At 37.4% G+C, this 23,079-nt stretch overlaps 1 protein-coding gene across 1 annotated transcript in view; it reads left to right on the top strand.

Annotated features, from left to right (window-relative positions):
• SPAG17 (sperm associated antigen 17) overlaps positions 1-23,079 on the top strand; it is an 87,139-nt gene that overhangs the window by 25,514 nt on the left and 38,546 nt on the right. The window contains exons 6-18 of the mRNA XM_077781247.1: positions 1,578-1,772; positions 4,091-4,272; positions 7,161-7,316; positions 7,730-7,735; positions 7,909-7,987; positions 8,921-9,039; positions 9,936-10,073; positions 10,157-10,270; positions 13,096-13,246; positions 14,945-15,175; positions 17,145-17,233; positions 17,897-18,013; positions 19,595-19,749. Of these exons, the coding sequence (XP_077637373.1) occupies positions 1,578-1,772; positions 4,091-4,272; positions 7,161-7,316; positions 7,730-7,735; positions 7,909-7,987; positions 8,921-9,039; positions 9,936-10,073; positions 10,157-10,270; positions 13,096-13,246; positions 14,945-15,175; positions 17,145-17,233; positions 17,897-18,013; positions 19,595-19,749 (1,732 nt within the window). The remainder of the gene's footprint in view (positions 1-1,577; positions 1,773-4,090; positions 4,273-7,160; positions 7,317-7,729; positions 7,736-7,908; positions 7,988-8,920; positions 9,040-9,935; positions 10,074-10,156; positions 10,271-13,095; positions 13,247-14,944; positions 15,176-17,144; positions 17,234-17,896; positions 18,014-19,594; positions 19,750-23,079) is intronic.

The following is a 23,079-nucleotide window of genomic DNA, read 5'->3' as shown; positions in this document are numbered from 1 at the left end:
AGTAATATTGAAATTACTTGCATTGTTGTTTTTCCTCTTTTGCATATGGACTAGTCACTAATAATTAGAGCTGACTGATTGTTATGCACTTGTCATGATTGTTAGCATAATCATATTTTCAAATGCCAGGCAGTCTTCAGCATATATGCATTGGAATTTTTGGATCTCTGTAAGTGACTGTGCAGACACCTGTCTTTTTTGTTAAAAATAATTAATGTTCAGTAATTGTATGTGCTTATACTTTTTCTTCCTGCAGTAACTGAGACATAAAATTATGTACTTCATTTTCAGTACTAGGAGTGAAATAATAAGCTAGTTTTCTTCTGGTTTTGATTTTTGTTTTATTCAATATATGTGCTGGATCATGGTGAATGCTTCCTCAGTCAGTCTATCTCTAAATTTCTGTGTTATTTTATGTTTAGCTGATATTACAAGCAACAGAGAGCCTGCTGCTCCAGGTGATAGCAGCATTTGCACAGCCCTAGCCATATATCTGAGCACAGGCAGATGTCAATGCCAGGCTACCTTTTTTTCTTCCTTGGATAAATGAGTCCCACAAGCTGAGGAGTCAGTAAAGCACTTGGACATGTGATGTGTTAGTAAGCATAAGAAAGTATCTTAATGCTAAATAGAGTATAAAGCTATGATTTTAGTGTAGGTTTGCCTGTATGAAACACCTGTAGTGTTTCAGCATTGATGGAGAGATACAGGACCTCCAGCAGTTTCTGTTAATTTAGGATAAATAACTGTCTTGGATTAATTAAATACCTGATACCTGTCTTACTACCTGTATTTCTCCATAAGGCATAAAAGGAAGCCACACAACTCTAGAGCTTCTAGAGGGTTAATTTCTACTTAGATCATTATTAACCTTTTGCTTTGGTACCGAAATGTTGCTATGCATATTTCTACATAATTGATAAGCCCAAATAGAACAGGTACTCAATGAAACTCCTCATCTGCATTTTAATATGAATTTGGATATGCCCCTGCCACCTAAAAGGACTAGTGTGAGCTGGTATTACCAGCTAATGGGGATTTTGCCAAGAATTACATCTAGTGAACATGAACCTGCTGGGTAGGGAGGAGTCAGCACTGAGTCAGCTTATACCTGTATGTTAATCCTTTGAAATTATTATGACTTGGGTAATCTTCCATGTAAGATACAGTAACTTTTTGTATGCTCCATGTCCGGCTTTATGCAAGATGAAATTGGATAGTTTAAACTACCATTAAAGCATGTGGATATGTCCTGACACTAAACTCCTTTGAGAGGAGCAATTACAGAAATGCTGCTACAACATTCTGATTATAATCAGCTTCTGCAGTGTTTCTCCTGGTCCTTCTCCAAACAGTTATTACTTCTGACTTGTATTCTTCCTGCTGTGTTCTAGGCAGTTTGGTTCAGAAGACCTGAGTCTTATGCACATAATTTTTGAATTTATATGTAATTTTCCCAATGGGAGTATAAAATAACTGTTTCTCTGACCTTCATTTGCATTACCCCATAGAGTCAAGCAAAAAAATTATTTTGTTTAGCTGATGAATATTCTTACTCCAGTTTGTTTTTTGAACAGATGATGAACCAGATGATGGCGCTCATTATTACTTTATCATTCTGGGTTTCCCCAATCTTCAATTGTTGCCTGTCTTGACTGACCTTGGGATTAACATTTCAAGTGTAATTCAAATTTCTTCTGAGAATTACAAACCATTGGAGTTATACTTAGAAGCAACTAAACTTGAAAGACAATCTTCAATTTTACCTGAAGGTAATCTGGTCACTAAAAAAAATATGTAAAAATTAGATAATTTTATATCCATGGAATGACTGTTCTGGCTGTGTTTTTCTCCTTCTCCATGTCTTGTGTTTGTGCATGCCAGCTATGAGCAGCTGTGTTTGCCAGTGCCAAAGTAATATTGCCATTGGTTGGCCACCAAACCAAATAGTTTCCCAGTGTAAAAACTGGACAGTAGAAAGAGGGACTGGTTAAGCAGGCAGAGTTTCCAGCCACAGTAGCCACCAAAGAACATTTTATCAAATGCATACTTCTGTGAATTTTTAGGAAGTGTACTGGTAAGAAAACTTGGCTCATTTTGTAATTTCAGGGAAAGTGAACAGTTGGCTGCTTTGGGACTATGGCCCCAGCCACAGGAGAATATGCTACAGAATAATGCTCTGTAATTATATTCAGCTATCCCAAGGCTGTTCTTTAACTGGGATCCTAGTAAGCAACAAGCTAAATATGTGTCATCAGTGATGGCTGGCTATCTTGAGCTGTAGTGACATAGCCAGCAGATCAAGGGAGGTGCTATTTGGCTATCATGAGAATAGAATTATGGATTCTACAGTAAAAAAAAAAATACCAATAAACTCTATTCAATCTAGAAAACAGCCTCCCTATAAGGACTGGCTAAAGGTCTTTGAAAGAAGAAAAATGGGTTATGATAATGAATGGCCTTTGGAATTTTCAGGCCCCAGGGACAGGGTGAAAGTCTGGAGAAAGTCTGTTGGTGGAAAAGGATTGAGTTAGGGATTACTTAAACAAACTGGACACACATAAGTCCATGGGACCTGATGGGATTCACTCAGGCATACTGAGGGGCTGGCTGTGATGTCACTGCAAGGCCACTGTTAATTACTTTTGAAAAAACATGGCATTTGGGAAACGTGCCTGAAGACTGGAGGGAGGCATCGCTCCTATCTTGAGAAATGGCAGGAATGACTCAGGAATGTAAAGGCCACTCAGACTCTTCTCAGTCTCTGGGAAGATGACAGAACAGCTAATCCTGGAAACATTTCCAGGCACATAAAGGACAAGGAGTTGGTAATTTGGCATGTATTTGCCAATGGAAGTCATTCTTAACCAACCTGATAACCTTCTATGACAAAATGACTGCCTTGGTAGAGGAGGAGGAAGCAGTGGATATTGTCTGCCCTGACTCAGTAAGACCTTTGGCACTGTCTTCTCATAAAGAAGCTGGCTAAGCAAATACTGGGTTGAATTGAAAACTGGCTGAATGTCCTGGCCTAGAGGGTATCAGAGGGGGTTTGTGGTATGAGTCCAGCTGAACATCTTTGTTAGTGATCAGGATAGTTCTCTCAGCAAGTACTCTTATGATACAAAACTAGGAGGAATGGCTGAAACACCATAGAATTGTGCTGGTTTTCAGAGGGACTTCAACAGGATGGAGAAATGGTCTGGCAGGACCTCATAAAATTTAGGATGGGCTAAATCCTGCACCAGTTCATGGTGGGGGCTGTCTGGCTGGAAAGCAGCTCTGCACAGAAGGACTCAGGGGTGGTGGCACTAAGCTGAATGTGAGCCAGCCCTGTGCCTTTGTAGCAAACAAAGCTACTGCTATCCAAAGCTGCATCAAGTCAAGGGATTCGAACTTCCTTTTGTACTCATCACTGGTCAGAGGTCTGTGTCCAGTTCTGGACTCCTCAATACGGGAGAGATATGGAGCTATCAGAGAGAGTCCATCAAACGACAGCAAGTGTGTTCAAAAGACTGGAGCATCTCTCATATGAGGAGAGACTGAGAGAGCTGGGGATGTTTACTCTGGAGAAGAAAGAGCCTGGAGGGAACTCATCAATGTGTATAAATGCCTGAAAGGAATGTGCAAAGAAATGGAAGCCAGGCTCTTTTCAGTGGTGTTCAGTGACAGGACAGGAGGCAATGGCAAAACTGAAACACAGGGTGTTACCTGAAGACAAAGAAACCTTTTTTTACTGTGAGGGTGACAACACTGTTACAGATTGCCCAGAGAGGTCATGGAGTCTTCATTCTTGAAGGTACTCAAAAGCCATCTAGACATGGTCCTGGGCAGTCTGCTCTTGGTGACACTGCTTGAGCAGAGGATGAGACCCTCAGGTCCCTTTCAGGATCAATGATTGTACTTGGAATAGATGATGGCAAGATATAAGTGGGGGTATTTTTTAATCCCCAACTTGGGTGTCAGATATTTGCTGAGACTCTGAGGATGGAAATACTTTAACAATACTTAGAGAAGACTGATGCATGATTTGTGCTTTATGTTAAAGGGAGACATTGTACATGATTTGTCAAATACTTATATATTTTAGATGTAGAAGCAGAGAAAAAAAAGGAAGATGAAGCTAAGAAAGACCTGGAAACATTTTGGAAGTTCCTGGATCCTGTTCTGAACAGTGGAAAGCATGGATCAAGTCTCTTTGATGTTGCCAGATTTCATTACCTAGTTAAGGAAAGTGACTTTCCCCCTGTTTGGTCAGACAGTGAAATGCTGGTCAGTACATTCTGGTTTTACAGTGCATTTACAAATGCTTTAGAATTTGTAACTTTTAAGAACACTTTAGGAATTTAATCGCAAGTCTTCTCTGAAACAAAACCACAGTAGTTAGTATATTCAAAATCTTATACAAAAATTATTTCCTATGTATCCAACAACTTCATTCAGCATCTGTTTGCAAGGAGTCCTTTGAATAAAAATGCCTGATTTGGAGTTTCTTAATACCGTAGGCCACAGCAGAAGAGTTGTAAAATAGTTTGAGGTTTTAAAGTTATTCAGCATCTTTATAGACCCAGTTTGCATCTCGTTCAAGAGTCATATGCGTGTATGAAATTACATAGAAGCTATGTTTTTGTCCTCATAACATCAGGCCTACTTTCTGCACTTCAGAATAGTCACATGAGGAAAAAATAGCTGAATGCAAGAATATTTTTTGATATATGATGTTGCTTTATCATACACAGTTCTGCTTCTTTTTGTCCAAAACATGACTTTAACTTATTATTCATTATAGCCTGCTGAGTCAGGACTATTACCAGGCACTGAAGGAGAAAGTGAATCATTAGAAATGTTTTCTATCCTAGATTCTCACATATAGTGGAGTAAAAGAGTCCAGTACTTCTCAATCTACAGTGTCAGCAGTAAAAAATACAAACTGCTAAAATGAAATAAGGCAACATGCTATAATTTAACGTATTGTATTTGTAGTCTGCATTATTAAGCTTAAAGGACTTTCCAGGGTTAAACTACATTCATTTAACCCTTATTTGTAGTACAGTAGATTCTGTATACATACAACTCCCTGTGGTTTCCAAAGCATTCACTGAAAATGCCTTAATTGTGGAATCATGTAGGCTTGCTACTTATGACATTACTTATCATTATACTCTTTATATAATCTTACAGTGCCAAGCCTCATTTGGGAAAACAGTTTATATCTTCTCTACAATCACATCTTACAGGGTTTCTACTTTTGAATATCTTGCAAGTGCCTATATTATAGTTGAAATTAAGGAAAAACCATCTGTCACTGAAACAGATTTTGACAGATTGGAGTTATAATTTCATGAGCCCCACAGAAGTAAGAAAGCTTGTTAGTTTTTTAAGGAACAGGTGAGGAGCATATAAGTTCTGAAATCATGGGTGGATAAAGTAAGTCCATTCTTCTGGACTTTCTGGGGAATCTCTAAGTCCAAACTTGCTACATCTCTGAAGTGCAAGACACACAGGAGGAAAATTCTTGGGGCAAAATGTTAGGCATTAATATAAAAATGACAGAGTATTGCATACTGCAAGTAGTCTCTGCTCTTAGATTTGAGATCTTTAGAATGGAAAATACTTTCAAGAATATTTACTCTGTTGAAGAGTCACTAATGGTTAGACTTGAAAAACTTTTGATAAACATCTATGTCCTGAGGAGAGATCAGGCAAATTGAATCACAAAATTGTAATTATGCTAAACTTTGCTTGGATCCCATTGAGTAGCAGGGTTTTGTTACTTATGAATTTGTAAAAAATCTTGTTTTGTTTAAAAGACTGCATTGAAAACATTCCAATATTTTATATAAAACTTTTATGGGCTCTAGTGTTACCTTACATATATAAATAAATGGATGAAAAGGTGTTATACTAACACCCATTCTTCAGAAGAATATTGAACTGGGAAAACAAAGGTGCAAGAATATTAATGAACATTTTGTTTTCGCAAATAGAATTTCTTTTCCAAGTGTCTCTTCTAGTCTTTAAATGTTATGAAAATGGAGTCAAGTATTCCATAACTTATCAGTGATTTGGATTGCCTGTTTCCCAGTGTCATAAAGAGGTACTGAGTTGAGGAAAGCAGATGTTCAATAATTCTTAAGGATTTGTTATTATTCTTAGTGCCTAATGTCAGTTGTGCTTCTTCACTGTGTTCTATTTTAGGAAATTTAAAATTGAGAAATTCAATGTTGTTAGCCACTTCTTAGAGGCAAACTTCTTAGTACGAAAGACTTGCCCTAAATTCACAAAAGTGAAAGAATAACTCAGAAAAGGGCTTTTTTAATGGAAATAATTTAAAAGTTATAATAATTCCATCCTTTCCACAAAGTGCAGGATGTACAGGGGAAGAATACATCCATTAAAGCTGCTGAAACTTGAGTGTTTCAAGTGGTCTCCTACAGGGTATTGGTATTTGTACAAGAACATTTAGTATTTAAAATAGCAGTTGCTATTATTCTTTTTATTCCTCCCAAGCTTTGGTGAAAACCACAGTACATGACCTCAAGAACCATGACTCTTACCTTGTCAGATTTTTGCAGATACAGCGCTCTCCTTCTGGACATTTGGGCACTATTCTGACATTCCTTCACCCACAGCTGTGGATTTCAGAATGCCATTCTTGAGGCTTTCTTTGTTTTCAAAGGGCAACAGAAAGAAAGAAAATAATATGAGATTATATTAATTACATGGTTAGTGTTTTATTTTTTATCCTTCTAGAGCAGGGAAATTATTGACCTTGCAAATATGCTACAGGTTGGTCACTAGTAAATCATATATAAACTTTAATTTTCCTCTCCTATTCCTTCCCAGCCAAAAAAACCTCTTAAGTTCCAATTTCAAGATAGTAGATCTTGAACAGTTACTGTTAAGATGAGTTAGACTTTTTAACAACTACAGCATTTAGGCAATAAACTGTCCTTACTGTGCTGTGGCACTGTTAAGGCAAATAAAATGAAGGAGGTTTTAGAATAACTCTATAAAACGAATTGGTGGAGGAAAAAGTCTTTTGGAAAATCTATGAACAGATGTACATCTGCTGGTTAAAGAGCTAATGACTGTTGTCACTAAGTTACATGACATTTTATATACACTCTTCATCCTTTGTCTCTGATTTTCTCTCATAGCTTGCATTTGGTTCTGTGCTGTTTGAACACATTGCTTGTTTGATGTATGACTGCTTGGACTGGAGAAGACAGTATTGTAACTACTTGGAAAACACCAATTTAATTAATGTGCCTATGTTACCAGAGAGCAAATCAACACAACCACCTTCAGTTGAGGCAAGGACCCTTCTCTTCATGTTGAAAAGAACTACTTATAGGGTAGAATTTCCTGTCTTTAATTTTGACTCAAAAATTCCCCTTGGACCATCACTCCGTGAATAATTTTCAGTGATGAAAGTTGTATTTTTGGTTTTAGCATTTAAAACTCAAAAAAATGGAAAAAAAATAGCTGAGAATTGAGGAAACAGAAAAAGGAAATTGGAAGGATCCTATAGGCATAAAGCATCAAGGTGTAGAAGTTTCTTAGTGTCTGATGATACATTCTTGTGTCTGAAAACTCAACATGCCTGCACAGAGCTACTATGCAATGTTACAGATCTGTGAACTGTCAAAAAAAAAAAATATTTGTTCTATGTAAGATCTATTTCCTTATTTTATTTGTAGTAGGCAAAAGGTTAAGTAGACAGAAGAAAGTAGTTTATTAGAACGTGTGCTACATTCTTATTATCTTGTTCCAGTTAAGTTTAGCATTTAGTCTAGGATGAGTAACCAAAGCTAAATGAAATTAAATTCTCCCACCTATTTGAGCAATACCCATTTGTTTTATGGTTTCTGATTTTTTTTATATTAACTTTCATTCACTTAGGAGCAACCAGCACCACGGATGTTACCTACAAAAAAAAAAGGGAAACCAGAAGAAATTCTGCCAACAGCAGTTTCGTCAGAGAGTATGTTTAAAGGGTTAAAGCATCTGTCTGCACCATTCATTCATCAGACAGCACAAATCCTCAAAATGATTTGTGCAGTTAGCTGAAGATGTTGTGCATCCTGGTGAACAAAATGTGGAAGTGTCTGAATGGTGATAACTAAGTTCTTTAGAAAATCCCATTTTCTATCTATTCCTAGACAAATTCAGATTTAAAAGATCTCAGTAATTTTGTTTGGTCTCTAACTTTGTTAGACTCTTTTAATAAATATTTTCTGAAGGTTCACAGAATCACAGAATACTCTGAGTTGGAAGGGACCTACAAGGATCACTGAGTCCGACTTAGCCCTGCGTAGGACATCACACCATGTGCCTTAAACCATTTTCCAAATGCTTCTTGAACTGACAGGCTTAGTGCTTTCACCACTTTCCTGTGGAGCCTGTTCCAGTGCCCAACCACCCTCTGGGGAAAATTTCTCTAATACCCAACCTAAAAGTCCCCTTACTCAAGGTGAGGCCGCCCCAGTGCAGAGCAGAGCAGGACAGTCCCCTCCCTTGCCTGGCTGGCAATGCTGTGTCTGATGCACCCCAGGACACAGTTGGCCCTCCTGGCTGCCAGGGCATGACTGGCTCATAATCAATTTTCCATCAAACACGACCCCTGGGTTGCTTTCTGTGCTGCTGCTCTCCAGCATCTTATTCCCCAGTCTGTCTGTACGTCCAGGGTTGCCTCATCCCAGGCATGGAATCCAATACTTCTGCTTTTTAAGCTTCATTAGGTTGATAATTGCCCAGCCCTCTACTTTGTCGAGGTCTCTTTTCAGGACCTCCCTGCCTCTGGGAGAGTCAACAGCTCCTCCCAGTTTTGCATTATCTGCAGACTTGCAGAACTGACTTGGACTATAAATTGGCATTTCTGAACAAACATATCTTAATGTTTTATCTCTTAATACAGCAGAAGAAACTTCTATTCTGTTTTCTTCTGTGGACATGAGGTATTACAATGACTTGCTGAATCAAATTCCTGAGGAGTACTTCTCTGTACCTTTAATGCTGAGCTGCATGTTGGAACAGGTGGGAATATTCTCTTTTTAATTTCTGTGGCTATTTTGGCCTAGACCTAATAGAATGAATTGTCAAAGATCAACAAGTCCATCTGTTTAAACCTAAAATATGAGACTGTGCATTGAGGCACTGAGCAAGGAGGTTCAATACAAAGTAGTCAAAACTCCAAGCTTTGATTTTCTTTCATATTGTGCACTTACCTTGTATATATATATATATATATATAGGTAGTGTTACTCCATAATTAATTTTTGAAGACTACAAATATAATCAAATGAGGAGAAAGGTGCAATTTCTTATCCAAGTCAATAATAAGTTTTTGTGTTTTTCAGGAGTGTTATTGATACTGAACTTTTGTTCGTTTACTCAGTTCAAAGGTCTTAGGTCAAGCTTAACATAAGAGCATCAATGCTAGTGCTAGGTAGATCTGACTTCTGTTGAATTCAGGCACAATCTATGATTTAGAAGTGACACAATATTTTTTGGAAATCCTTCTTTAAAGAGTAACATTTCAGCATCATTTTGGGGGTTTTTCTTTTTGTAACTTAGCCTGAAAATAGACTGGGTAAGAATACTCAAAGTCCAAAACCTAAGAAACAATCAGGTTTTAATTACTTGTGTTCCTTAACACAGGATTTGTAACATTTCAAGTTGGAAATATTTTTCTTATCTTTTCAAAAGTAACTAATAGGAAAACATTAATTCTGTTTTCCACAGTCCTTGCTTTGTGCAGGAACTTACTTGGAAAATTGTATTTTTGCTACTTTTAGAAAAAAATAGGTTTTTCTTCCCTCACAGAATGTATTGGTGTGTGCTTAGCTTACAGTAGGATTTGCCTGGTATTTCAGGTAAAGTTAAGCAGCAGTCACACTGTGATGGAAGCTAACATATGCTGTATTTGCCAGGTTATTGCAAGTGAAGAAGACCTTCCACCACCAAGTCTGGTGGCACCAGAGTCTCAGGCAAATGAGCTGCATCGTGCCATTGCAGATCATATAATCTCTGTCCTTCCTTCTCTTTCACTTCCTATGAGTGAAAAAAAGGTTTGTGTTGTCTTTTGTTAATTTCCTAAAATGACAAATCTCATTATTGGGGTATAATGCTGCTTCCTTTTCTTTTTAAACAGAATCTGTATGACTACTTCTCTCCTAAATATGGTGAACAAGAGACTGTCACCCCCCAGTACCCTCTCTTATTTAACTACCATGATGCTCTGGCTCAGCGATTACACCTGCTGAAGGTACAGTGCAACTTATTTATATACAAATATTTCCAAAGTTCACAGGTAATAATGAATGCTCAATGCACTAGAAGGGGAGGAGTGGTGTTTTTACACAATAGGACAGCATATCTTATATATTTTTTCTACTGAGGTGGACACACCAACACATGTTTAGTTTACTTAAGAAGCAATGAGTTACTGTTGGAGGTCACCTCACAAACACAGAGCACAAACATACTGATGTCAGTGATTTATTTGCATTATTAATGAGAATGTTTAGCCTTTGGCATGGATGAGAGATATTACAGAACTGCTGATTTGCTTTTAAACACTGATGGTACTATGGAAAATGAGTTGCTAACTAGTTAACAGTGATTTAGCATGGAGAATTAGACTGAATGCTAAAATGCTGAGAAGTAGAAGAAAATACATAGCAGTTACTAATGAACACAACAAATGTATTCATGTTAGCAAAATAGTTGCAGCATAGCATGTAACCAAGTTCTAACAAATTCTAACAAAGGCAGAAAGGTTCAGAGACTGCATAGTTTGGGATTATTGCAAAGTAATAGTTCCCGACTTTCTGAATTAAAAAATCACTGTGAATATCTTGAATTTTTTCCAAAGACAAGGAGTAGTTTTACCATTAAACTTTAAAAATTCACCAAGGATAATAGAAGTGATAATACACCTCTAGATTTCACAGCTAAGGTGTGCGTGGCTTCATGGATTACAAATTATCAGGGGAATACTTTGACAACCTGTCATGGTTTGACACTGGCATAATGCCAGCGCCCCCATGAAAATGCAATCTCTCAATTGAATGCTGTGAAACGCAATCGAGAACAGAGCAAAGCAGGCCCAAGCTTAATAACAAGGAAAAAAAAAACTTTATTAAGCTATTACTACTATACTACTGTAAAAGGAAAAAGAAGGGAAAAAACACACACACAAAGTTCGAAATGAAAACCTTCCAAAGCATTCCTCCTCCCACCACCCAACTTCAACAAACCACAGTGAGACACAAACTGGACCCCAATCAGGTTTCCACCCTCTAGACAATTGATACTTAGTCCATTGAGGGAGACAGGAGCCCCTCCTGTGCCACAGTCCCCTCAAGAAACACAGCTGCCACATCCTGTGCTTCTATGTCACACATGGCATCGTCCAGAGAAAAAAGTTTGCCAATGGTGACCCTCTCCTTTCCATGCACAGTGCTCTCACCACCAATGCATGGATGGACAGACTGCTTTTAGGATTTTTTCTTTCCAGGATGCCCTGCCAAGAGGTGAAAAAAACAACAGTTCAGTTTTTCATTTTTTGGGACCACAGTCCCCCCCATTTCCCCCTGGGGCCAAGGGTCCAAGAACAGAGATCTTCTCTTCTTCTTCTCTGAAGACAGGGGGCACCACCACAAACCTCCCTAACTTTTCTCTGTTCACTCCACTTCTGTCTTTTCCCAGCTGAAGCAGGTCTCTTTGGCTCACCAGCATCCTCTTAAAATACAGTCTCTCTTGGAGGAGAAGATCTGTTTAGTCTGTGACTACCAAGAAAAAGTCCAGCCAAAAGCTACTCCATCATCTCCTCCCACCTAGAATTTCTCCTTCTAACATCCCAGGGTCCAAGCTGTCTCTCTTCCTCTCTTTCAAACCAAGGAGGAGAAAAATTTCACAAAGCTTCCATTTCTCAGGAAGGGTTAAAAGTCCCGACTCCCAGGATGGCTCACTGCCCAGGCTCCGGCTCCCACGGGCAGCTGGGCACCTTGCAGCCCCCCAGCTCTTCTCCTTTCCTGTGGTGTATTGCTGACAAAACTCTTAAGAGAGAGACTCGGGGGGGGGAGTGGAGACATCCCAGATTTCTCCACCCTTCCATCTGCAGGGGGTTCCAGTCCCTGCACCCTTGGGCCTACCTCATGCAGGCCATGGGCCTTCCCCTCCCCACCCAGCTCGTTGTCAGGCAGGGGAGAGGCTGCACTGCACGCTGAGTGGAACCAAAGAGAGCGAGTTCTCCTGGGAATTCTGCTTTTAACCCCTCTGTGTTCTCAGAGGCCTGTCCACCTTCAATTGGTCAATATCCAAATTGACCTCTTCCTTCCGAGAAAATTCTTTTTCCATGTCAAACCACGACACAACCATTGATTAAAACTACTCAGAAACAATTCAAGTTTGACACATTGGATGTATTCAAGCTGAAGGAAGGACTGAGTAATCAACGTAAGAGATGCTTTTAGCAGACATACTCTTGATGTATTTTATATACTTGCTGAAAAGGAAATTCAGGATTTAGCACAATGTTTGAGGAAAGAGTAGAGGACAAACATTTGTAATAGGCAGTTGAAGACAAAGGTACCATAAGTGTGTAATACTAAAAAGCGTGAAAGTTACCACGACGTCTGAAAAATAAATCCTTGGATATAGAGGGATGGATGCCTCTCTTCACAGACTGATCAATAAGTTTCTTGATTTCATTGCTATAAAAAGTAGCACAGACCATCTGAAAGATACATGGAAGGTGCCTGCTGCCAGTCTGGACAGATCAATACATATTTCTGTATTTTTAAGTCTAGCTAGCACAGGCCAATAACTTCTAACAAATGTCTGTTATTATGCTGTCAGTCATTCTCTTATGTGTCTAATATTTTTCTGCCTACAATGTCTGACACCATGATTCAAAACCACACTGTGGGCACATGTTCAAATATAAGTTGATGTCAAACAGGCTTAAGCACATGCCAATGTCTTCTGCTGTAGAAAGAAGACATTATTCTTTATTCAAACATAATTTTTGGAAAGTCAATAGTGGTAAAGTTTACTTTAACTCTGGTACTTTGATTTTTGTTCCAGGTCCAGGAGAACTTTAATCCAGAAAAGATTGAGCATGAAATGATGGATAAACTGCCTCTTACAGAACTTATCCATTTCACCCCTCCTTCAACTGAAAACAACACTAAACGCTTGGCCAGAGTTCACGAGTTCATGCATTATTTTACTACTGGTAAAATGATTTTCATTGATACAATTTCCATTCTTTTTATTTCTGGTTGATGATCCTCTCTAATAGCAGGAATTTTGGGGCAAGATTTTAAAGCTGCCAAATAAACCTTTGCAGAATTTCCCATTTTCACATTCTTGTTTATATATAATTATAGCCTACTATACAAGTTAAGCCTAACTTCAGACCTCAGTTTCATGGTTAGGAACAACTGTGAGTGTTAAATATTGCATAATTAAGAGCTGTAACTTATCTTGGAACTACTTTATTTATTTATATTTGCAAACATACAAACATTTACTAATTCTGAGGGGAAAAAACAGCAGTAAAAATTGCAATTTTGGTCCTAGAATGTAGAATGCATTTTGAGAGACACTGATGTAAACTGTGTTGATTTATCAACTCACTTTTGGAGGTAAAGCACATGTATCTTAAGTAGACAATTTTTATGGAACAATACATGGCTTTCAGAATGTATTCTGAAATACATCGTATATTTCATACAATGTTCACAATACATTGTGGATGGTGTTATTCATGTGTAAGCTGTTGGTGTTAAAAATGAAGCTACTTTATAACAGTCCCTTTATCAAACCAAGAATACATTCATTTCTCCAACCATAATCACTTCTGCAGTTACCTTTTCTTGGAGTGTGGTTACCATCATGACTGGGAAACAATCCCAAAGACTACATAAATACCCTTAGGTAATATCAAAAGTCTGCTCTAGGTTATTAAGAAATATAAACATTCAAATCCCTTTAGTTACATTCATGTCATCATATAAATCACAGGATTTGAAGGTACTTTCCCAGCCCTTTCATCCTGAATTCCCTGTGTTGGATTAATTTACACTTCACTGTTGTTTCTAGTTGTTGGTATGTTCATTTTGGACAGTAAGCTATTAAATTATTCGCTATTGCTATAGTCTTCCAGCTGATGGGTGTTGAATTTGATGATCCTCACTGGGCCATACTGTACTGCCAGACTCTCCTAACTGGTAACTTAGCTAGCAAAGCCTTTGCTTCTATCAAAGGAGATGATTAATTTGAACAGAAGTTGAGAGATCCAACATTCTCGAGATACATGACGTGCTTAGGTACTTAACCACCCTAAAGAGAAAACATTTCAAACTGAAGATATTCTTTATGTGATTTGGGCATTGTACTCTCTGTCTTAAACTCCAGTCCCTTGCATGTTTATCACTGTTATATGGACACGGATGCATACAAGCGTAAGCAGGATTTATTATTGCTTTTGCACCTTGCATACTTCTGCTTAAATCATGTGTAAAATTCCTTCTGAAGAGGAAAAAAAATTGATACTTTTTTTGAGAAGTTACAGATAATGGAAACACTTCATGAACTGAAAATAACTAGTTGCTAACTGTCCTGATAAAGCCTACTCAGTATTTTAAAATCAACATCATTTATATAAAGTTAATGAGCCAGAAGGTATTCAGATGTAGGAACCACTTCATTTAAGATGGATTAATACGTAGCCATATCATTTTGCAATTTGGAAGCATTTGACTTTGAATGCAGTGTAAAATGTAGCCCACATAAGTTGATCCAGTACCATAAAGGAAATTGCTGTTGGCTTTTGCAGAGTTGCCAAGAACAATACACTTAAATGGTCTTGTATTTATTTTCTGCTGAGCTGTAAGGACGTTTTCAGTTAATGATTGTAATTCTTTTTTAGAACTTCTGAGTTGGGCTGAAGTAGAAAGAGCCTTCAGAGTGTTTACTTTTGAAAGCATGAAGCTGACTGGGCTAAGTGACTCTGGTTTCCTGGAGAGCTCTGGATCTAAGGTTGGAGGTGATTCTGAAGTGTCTTATATCCCTTGGGATAATCCAGCCATGTTTGCAAGACAGCTGAGACAACCCTTCCTTATGGAAAAGAAATTTAATGGGAAATCTCCAAGAAGCTCTGGTAAAAAGCTTTCTGTTTACGTTAATCCTGAAGAATTTTAATCCACTATTTGTTTTACCGTATCATTTGCTATTGCAGGGATGTGATTTTTCTTCCTTGCACAAGTCACCAAATTTTCAAATATTGTATAGCCTGTACATTGAGTAACTGTAGGAATACTAGAATAAAGACAAAAGCTATTTTGTAGTACGGCATTAATGATTGTAGATGATGCAGAATGAAGTTTCTCAAGTTCTGCATTTTCTCCTGCAGACTCTAGCATAATGAAAAGTTGTTGGCCTGGTTAAAGGAGATGTGTTGGCCAAAAAGCAACATTAAAATCAAGTGATTATTTTTTCAGGACACAAGAAAATTAGAAATTAGGTAATTTTAAGCAATTACACCTTTAGGTTCATGATCACAGAATCATAGAATCATTATTTAGGTTGGCAGGGACCCTAAAGGTCATCTGTTCTGACATCCCTGCAATAAGCAGAGACATTTTCAACTATATCAGGTTTCTCAGAGTCGAATCTGACCTCCAGTGCTTCCAGGGATGGAGCATCCACCACCTTTCTGGGATATCTGTTCCAGTGTTTCATCACTCGTATGATAAAAAATTCTTCCTTATACCTAGTCTGAATCTATCCTCCTTTCCTTTAAAACCTTTACTCCTTATCCTGTGACTACAGGTCCTACTAGAAAGTCTCTTCCAAGGACACAATAAGAAGAACTCCACACAGCCTTCCCTTCTCCAGGCTGAACTCCCTGAGCCTGTCTTCACAGGAAAGGTTCTCCATCTTTGCAATCACCTTCATTGGGTCTACTCTGGACCAGCTTCAACAGGTCCATGTGTTCCCTGTGCTGAGGACCCCAGAGCTGGATGCAGTACTTTGTGATGTTGTCCATGCTTTCCTAATAGCAATGTCTAACCAAGCAGCTTAGATGGGATCCTTTCTTAGAAGGCTGGAGCAGACAAAAATGAGTCCTTCTTATCTGCTTTTCTTCTGCATCTAGGGAACATCTTTGTGTTATTTTATTTTTCTTTTTTACTAGTCACAATATTAAATTTTGCAGTTACAAGCATAACATCCTTTCAGCACTTCTGCAGCACAGAAGCAAATACCAGGAAGATAAAACATTTGCTTTCAGGTTTCTTCAATCTTCTAAAGGCAGTCAGTAAGCAGTAATTTCCAAGAGAAGAGCTTAAAGATGTATGTCTGGAAGCTGGGCTGTTTATAAGACACAAACAAATACTTTGTGGTGTATTTTCCACCAGAAAGAGTAATTTTCCTGTACATATGAATTTTGATCAAATATTAGGGACCTCTGCCCTAATTTAGGGAATAAAGAATTCTATTGAAAGGATTTTTTTTTTTAAATTAAGAGAATATAAAAGTTAAAGTCCTCATGTGATGCTGTTCATATCAGGTGTTCATTGCAATAGTGGTCAGATCCTCAGGAGAACTAATATTCTGCCAATAGTTTATGGATCTGTATAAACCAAATTAATTTAAACTTTAAAATTTACATCTGTCAAAAATGTGTGAAAGTACCAGAACAATTGATCTTGTCTTTTATTTTAATGTCATCTGTGCAAAGGAATGCTTTTTAAAGAAGAAAAATGGTTCTTTGTTTATGAACCAGGAGGCTACTTCTGAGTATTTTCAGTGGGCCAGCATAGAAAGGATTATTTGAGAGGGTTTTATAAAGTCTTCTTTTTTTTTCTTTTAATTTTATTTAGTTATCTGGCACTTGTTGTCACTGGATTTTAAAGTGCTCTCTTAGTAAAGAAGTGTAGCAGAGCTGATTGTGTAATTATAGCACAAAAAAAATAATTATAGGACAAAAACAATAATTATAGGACAAAAAAAGGAAGCTTCAACTTTATGTTAGTCTCATCAGGGACACTGAGGAAATTGCACTACTCCAATTTTAGTAGGGCTGAAATTTTTGGAACAATTCTTTAAGTTCTGCTTTCAATTTGCAGGGTGTACTGAAACAAGTGATGAAGATGAAGAAAACGATCTGGTTTATCCTCTGTTGAACATAGACTTGTATCAGCTTTATTCTGATATGGCAAGTGTGAGAAATGGAGTCAACTAGGCTTTGCATGAGGCAGCAGAAACTACTGCTCAAAGCCAGGCCATGTTACTGGGGATACCTTTGCAATATTGCATGCAAATGTTAATTCTGTGATGTTTGGAAAATACTGACATAACTTTTAAGCACTGTGAAATCACTTTCTTTGAATTCCAAGGTGACTGGTTTCGATTAAGCTGTTAATTACAATTCTCTGCTGCTTTTTCTGAATACCAGGAGACAAATACAAATGTGAAAGTTTAAAAGAAATTGTCAAACTGTCACACTAGAAAACTGTGTAGTTTGGCATCTTCAGAATCACCTGTCTGCCACATATATATCCCATAATAAACATAGCAATTTTAAAGTTACATCACAGGACATGTTTGAGTACTCATAATTGCTTACAGAACTCAAAAACATATAAGCTAATAATAAAATATTTAGATTATTTTGTCATAAAAATTCCAAAACCAAACCTGGTTGTGAGTAATTGTATTTTTGATTAAACAGTGCCATATGGGTCTGCACATATGCATCATTATGCAGTTAACTGTGATGCAACATGGGGTGCAGTCTATTAATCCAATAAGATTACAGTCAATTTAATACTGACACTGAAATGTTGAGATTCATTATTTTGGTTTGTTGTATTTTGAGGTGAGTCTGGAAAATGATGGCCTAGGACCAACTTTAGAAGAAATAAAAAAGACACAGAGGCGTTGCTTGACAGACTGGAGTTTGGAAGAGCATTTTCAACCACATGTTCTTCGTCAGGTATCTTTGAACTGACAATCTCATCTATTCAGTCCTCCCTCAGAACACTATATAAAGTAGAAGTAGTGGAGTTCAGGGTATTTTTCCGCTCAATAATTGATTCAGTTTTATCTTTCATTTTTACCAAACATTATTGTGCTTTAGGTACTTTTCAGTTCTTCATGCGAAATTTAGTTTGTAAAAGGTTTTTATTTCCTGGTTTAGCCAAACTGGAGGTGTCCTATTTGGCAGCAAGTCTCTTAGATGAAAGAGTGGTGGAGACAAAACCACCTTGCCCCAAGGGATCGTCCTCTGTAGCAGCTTTGGGACTCAGTGCAGTGGTTGTGAAAATATACTTTGCAAATGCATTTGCAGTGTATGTTTTATGGGCAAATAGAAAATTTGGTTGTTACAGTACTTCACCCTTTAAGGGCTAAAAGCATCATTGTAGTAATCTTGCAAACTAAACACTAAAAACTTACCTTGCAGAAAGATAGAATGACAAATCTGAAAGATATGTTCAAGTGTAGTTGGCTTGAATTGAGAGGCATCCTCTTGGGAGGAGTGGATTTTTAGTTCCTGTGTTGCCTTGAGCTTCATAGGTTGTAATTTTTAATTGATCCTGGCACATGCTATACATGGGTGAAGGAAGTGCTGCCTGGACTTTTGCAGCACCACTTTAGTGTGATAATTTTGAAGTCTGGTCATGCATTTCAATGCATGGGGAATCCCTTCATATGCAATAGAAATAGCTAATACTACTTCAACTACCAATAATTAGTGAGTCTAGTAAAAAGATACTGAAGGAGAATTTAAAAATAGCATTTTATTGCAGCGGCAAATAACCTTTTGAAAGAAAATCATGGCAGTCAGGTGAAGTTCCAGATGACTGAATAAAGAGAAACATTTTGCACATCTTTAAAAAGGGTAGAAAGGAGCTCCCTGGAATCTACCAACTTAATCAGCCTCACCTCTGTGCCTGGAAAGGTCATAGAACAGATCCTTCTAGAACCTTCAGCTGCATAGTTATGAAGAATAATAATTTATAAGAAGGCTTTTTTCTACCTATGACTACAAAATAAGTTTCAACCTTCAGGCAATATAAATATTGAAAATGATGGAGCAGTACAGAGTAGGGTGGAATAATGTAGATCACAGCCAATCTCAGAGATGTGCAGGTCATGGTAAAGCAAATTGAATACCAAGGGAACTCAACTGAGATTAAAAAAAAGTAAATTAGGTATTTTTTTGGTCTGGTATATGGTAATTCTGGTTTTATTTGCTATTTATTTCTTTTATTATTTAAACTTGTTTAAGTATTTGTTTAATATTTTAATTTATATGGGTTTTGTGAAGCTGAACTTTTTCCTTCATGGTCAGTCAGAAGGTGCAGCATAGTTGGTATCTATTCTTAACATGAATAGCAATGCAGTTTCAGTTTCCACCTACCTGAACAATTCAGGTTGCTGGAATCCAAATACTTTGGTTACATCTCGTAGGAGAATGTTCTGGAGCACCTCTTGCTCAAAGCTGTGCTGTGTAGGCTCTGCACATGTGCTACCATCTGCAGGAAGGATGTACCTTTATTTCTTTCCTTTTCAGGTCCTTCATACAGCATCCCAAGAATACAGATGTATTGATTCCTTTTATCATACCCAAGATAACTCTTTACTAATGATTTTTCACAATCCTATGAATCAACATCGTCTGAGCCAAGAGACTTGGAATATTGCTCTGCACTCTAATGTGGGATTCAGGTAATGGATTTTATCTTCCCTGTCTCATTCGCAGTCATTTTTAATTAAAGCCTCCATGGATGTGCTTAGGGCAAAGCTTTGAAATTAAGATGTGAAATTAAATGTGACACATTTATGAGAAAGTCATGCAGGCCAAAAACAGTGCTGTATCAAAAGAATTCTGTTGAACTTTTCCAAGTGAGAACAATGCAGAGTGTAGCTCCTTATCATCAAGTATAAAAATGTAAATAGTGTACATATACATACAAAATCATATTAGAAATGCCACAGCAAGAAAATTGTAGGACATTTCAGGTGAAGAATGCTAAAAAAATAATTCTGTCTAAGTATATAATTACCAGGTTTTTCTACTATATATACATAAATTGAGTGATTTAGTGGGAAATTTTTTTGAGAAATGTTCAAATCCCTTTGTTACTATTAGATTTTTTTCCCACAGAATAACACATTCTTCTTAATTCCTTATCAATACCTGCTCACCAGCTGGAGGTGTGCAAGTAGTTGATAAACTCTTTTGTTAATGAACCTATTTATTTTGGAATATATTTTTACACTGAAAGCAGTGATATAAATGATGATGTAGATACAACTACTATTTCAAATAATTGACTGAAAATAGAATAACTGTCCATGTACTGATATGTAACAATATTAAAATTCCATTGAGAGACAGCTGAGGTATTTTTAGCTATGTCACTCTTGTGCTCTATGGATTAATTAGATTTATCAAATAAAATGTCAAACAAATTATCCATATAAAAATACCTCCCCCCCATTTGTCTGCAGGTATCCTTTTCTGAATGTAGTGCCTCATTTATCATATTATGGGAACTTTTCTAATAAACTTTGGTTGACACCTGTATATATTTGAACAGGTTTGAATACTAAATAGGGAAAATGTGACTTCCTGAAGCTGTATTTTGTATTGTATTTTGTATCTTTGCTCTCAGTCAAGGAACTCTTTGTAGGTCCATCTCAGCTTTCCAGGCATTTGGACTTAAATTATTTGCCATGAAAACAGTCTGTTGTGATTAGCAGTGAATAGGACCAGAGCAAGAAGATATTTACCAGCAGAAATTCAAAGTTCCTTGGAGAAAATGCTGGCTGTTTTGTGTTTTGTTGGGTAGATCCACTAAATGTCTGCTCAGTGGTTTTGCATTTATATAGCAATGAAAATCTTCCCCAAAAGAGAAGTGAAAGATGCTGGGCCTTGCATTCAGACAGACCCAAGCATAGGGTCAGTGGTCTCAAGGGCTGTCACACAGCTCTGTTGGCACCCAGAGCTCTTTCCTCTGCCAGCAGTTCTTACCCTTCTTTGTGACACTGGACTTTAGATGCCTAATTCAAGTTTCCTAAACATAAACAGTTGGTGCCACTTCAGCTACCTGGTGTATTTGGGTTTTCTGGGCAGAATTGAACATGAGACCCCTAGGAGACCCATACATGCACTTTTGGAACAAACACCAGGGAGCAGCTCACACAGCCCAGAACATCTGATGTGTCACCTGGTGTTTGCATACGCTGAGAGACACCTCATCCCGGCAATATTGGTGCTGTAGAAGCAGAGGGACGTACCAGATTTCCTCAGGAAGCATTTGTCCCTGAAACAACCACTGTTCATCTCTGGGGTTGTAAAACCACAGACTGACTGGTCACCTTGAAAGGGCATTCATTGAAATCGATCAAGACCAACTGGGAGATGGGAAAAGCTCTTGATAGCTGCAAAAGAAAAGCTGCTGATTTTGCATCCAAAGGAGAAATTATGCATTTTATCTGACTATAAATCAGCTGAGGATGAAATAGATGTGTGCTTCTACTTCTTACTCTTCCACATCCCCTGGAAACAAGGCTTAGACATTAAAGCATGCCTGCTTTGTCCAGTGACATTTCACCAGGTTCTATTTCAAAGCAGCAAGCAGTTCTGTAAGAAAGTGTAATGAATGCTGACAAGATGGCTTGGCTTTGCTCTTGTTTCCTATACATATTCAACATCACTGCTATATATGCGACTTAGAATTTTTGAAGAGCTATAGGTTCTCTTTTTGGTTCTGTTATGTGTCATTGATACCTGCCTATACTCTGCAAAATAGTCAGCACATTTTCAGACTTTATTCAGCCCTTATTGATAAAGATCATTCCGGATCTTCAGACAAAGTATCATAAATACTTGCTAGCGTATGTTTCCAAGCAACATAACAGTTCTGTGGAAGACACTCATTAAATGCCTGGAGTGCTTCAAGCTATTGCCTGCAGTTAGCTTCCAGATCCTGCTGAGTCGCCAGAAACAGGCTCTTATTAATTAAGAGTAGTATTACTTGTTTTTACCTTTGTATGAAATAACTGAGTCCTGATGAGTTTAATAGCAATTTATTGATTTTTATAGTGATTAAAATCACTATCATTCTCATTTTTGGTATAGCTTTAAGAATCACACATTCATCACAGAAGAGTTACAAATGCAAAATAGATGCAGAGCTTGACAATTTCTCTGATGAGTTCTTTATCTGTGTTCACTTGTTGCTTCTTTATTGTGACACCTTATAGACTACAGACCATCTTTGTAGACTTGTTTCATAGTTGCTGTCTGGAATATAAATCTGTTATCTGATAATCAGTTGGTTACAGAATCACAGAATAATTTCATTTTGATTACAGTGGGTCCTGTTACAGCAAATTCTCATGCAAAAGGAAATTAAATTTCTGACATTGCAGCAGCTTTTTCTCCTGGAGATCCCAGTTATCTTCCTTTGTTTTTATGGATATTAGGTCCTGTAGTTCATATAGAACATCCAAAAATTCAGAAATTATACTGTTTAAAGGGTAGCAGCAGGAATCTGCATGTGAAATCTAATGGATGACACTGAGTAAAGGAAACCGAAGGCAAGGACACATGATAAGTGTGTATATAAAACATTTAATTCTGGTTAGAATAAGTGGCCACTCTATCAGGAAGCCACATTAATTCAGGCATTATCAAAACCATTATTTTCCCTAAAGTTAATCTTAATGACATTTGTTTATAGTTTCATAGTAAACACATTACACAAGTTACTGGAAAAGAATAATCCTTTCTGAGAAATGCTTCTGAGTCAGACATTGGCAGTAGTGACATCAGAATACATATTAATAGAATGTGTATTTTAGACTTTGAATGACTGTTTCATTGGCCAAAAATATTTTCCACACAAATAGTCTCTTTTTTATTTATAACCTATATTCATCTTCAAGTTATTTCAGTACTGGCAACTCTATGTTCCAGACTAGATCTGCCTTTTGCTTTCAACACCGTAGGTTTTTATAGCTTGTGCACTTTTCGTCAGATACAAACAG

The sequence above is a fragment of the Lonchura striata genome, chromosome 2 (assembly GCF_046129695.1).
Source record: "Lonchura striata isolate bLonStr1 chromosome 2, bLonStr1.mat, whole genome shotgun sequence".
Taxonomy (NCBI): Eukaryota; Metazoa; Chordata; class Aves; order Passeriformes; family Estrildidae; genus Lonchura; species Lonchura striata.
The sequence above is the reverse complement of the archived record's forward strand: the minus strand, read 5'-3'. Positions and strand labels throughout refer to the sequence as shown.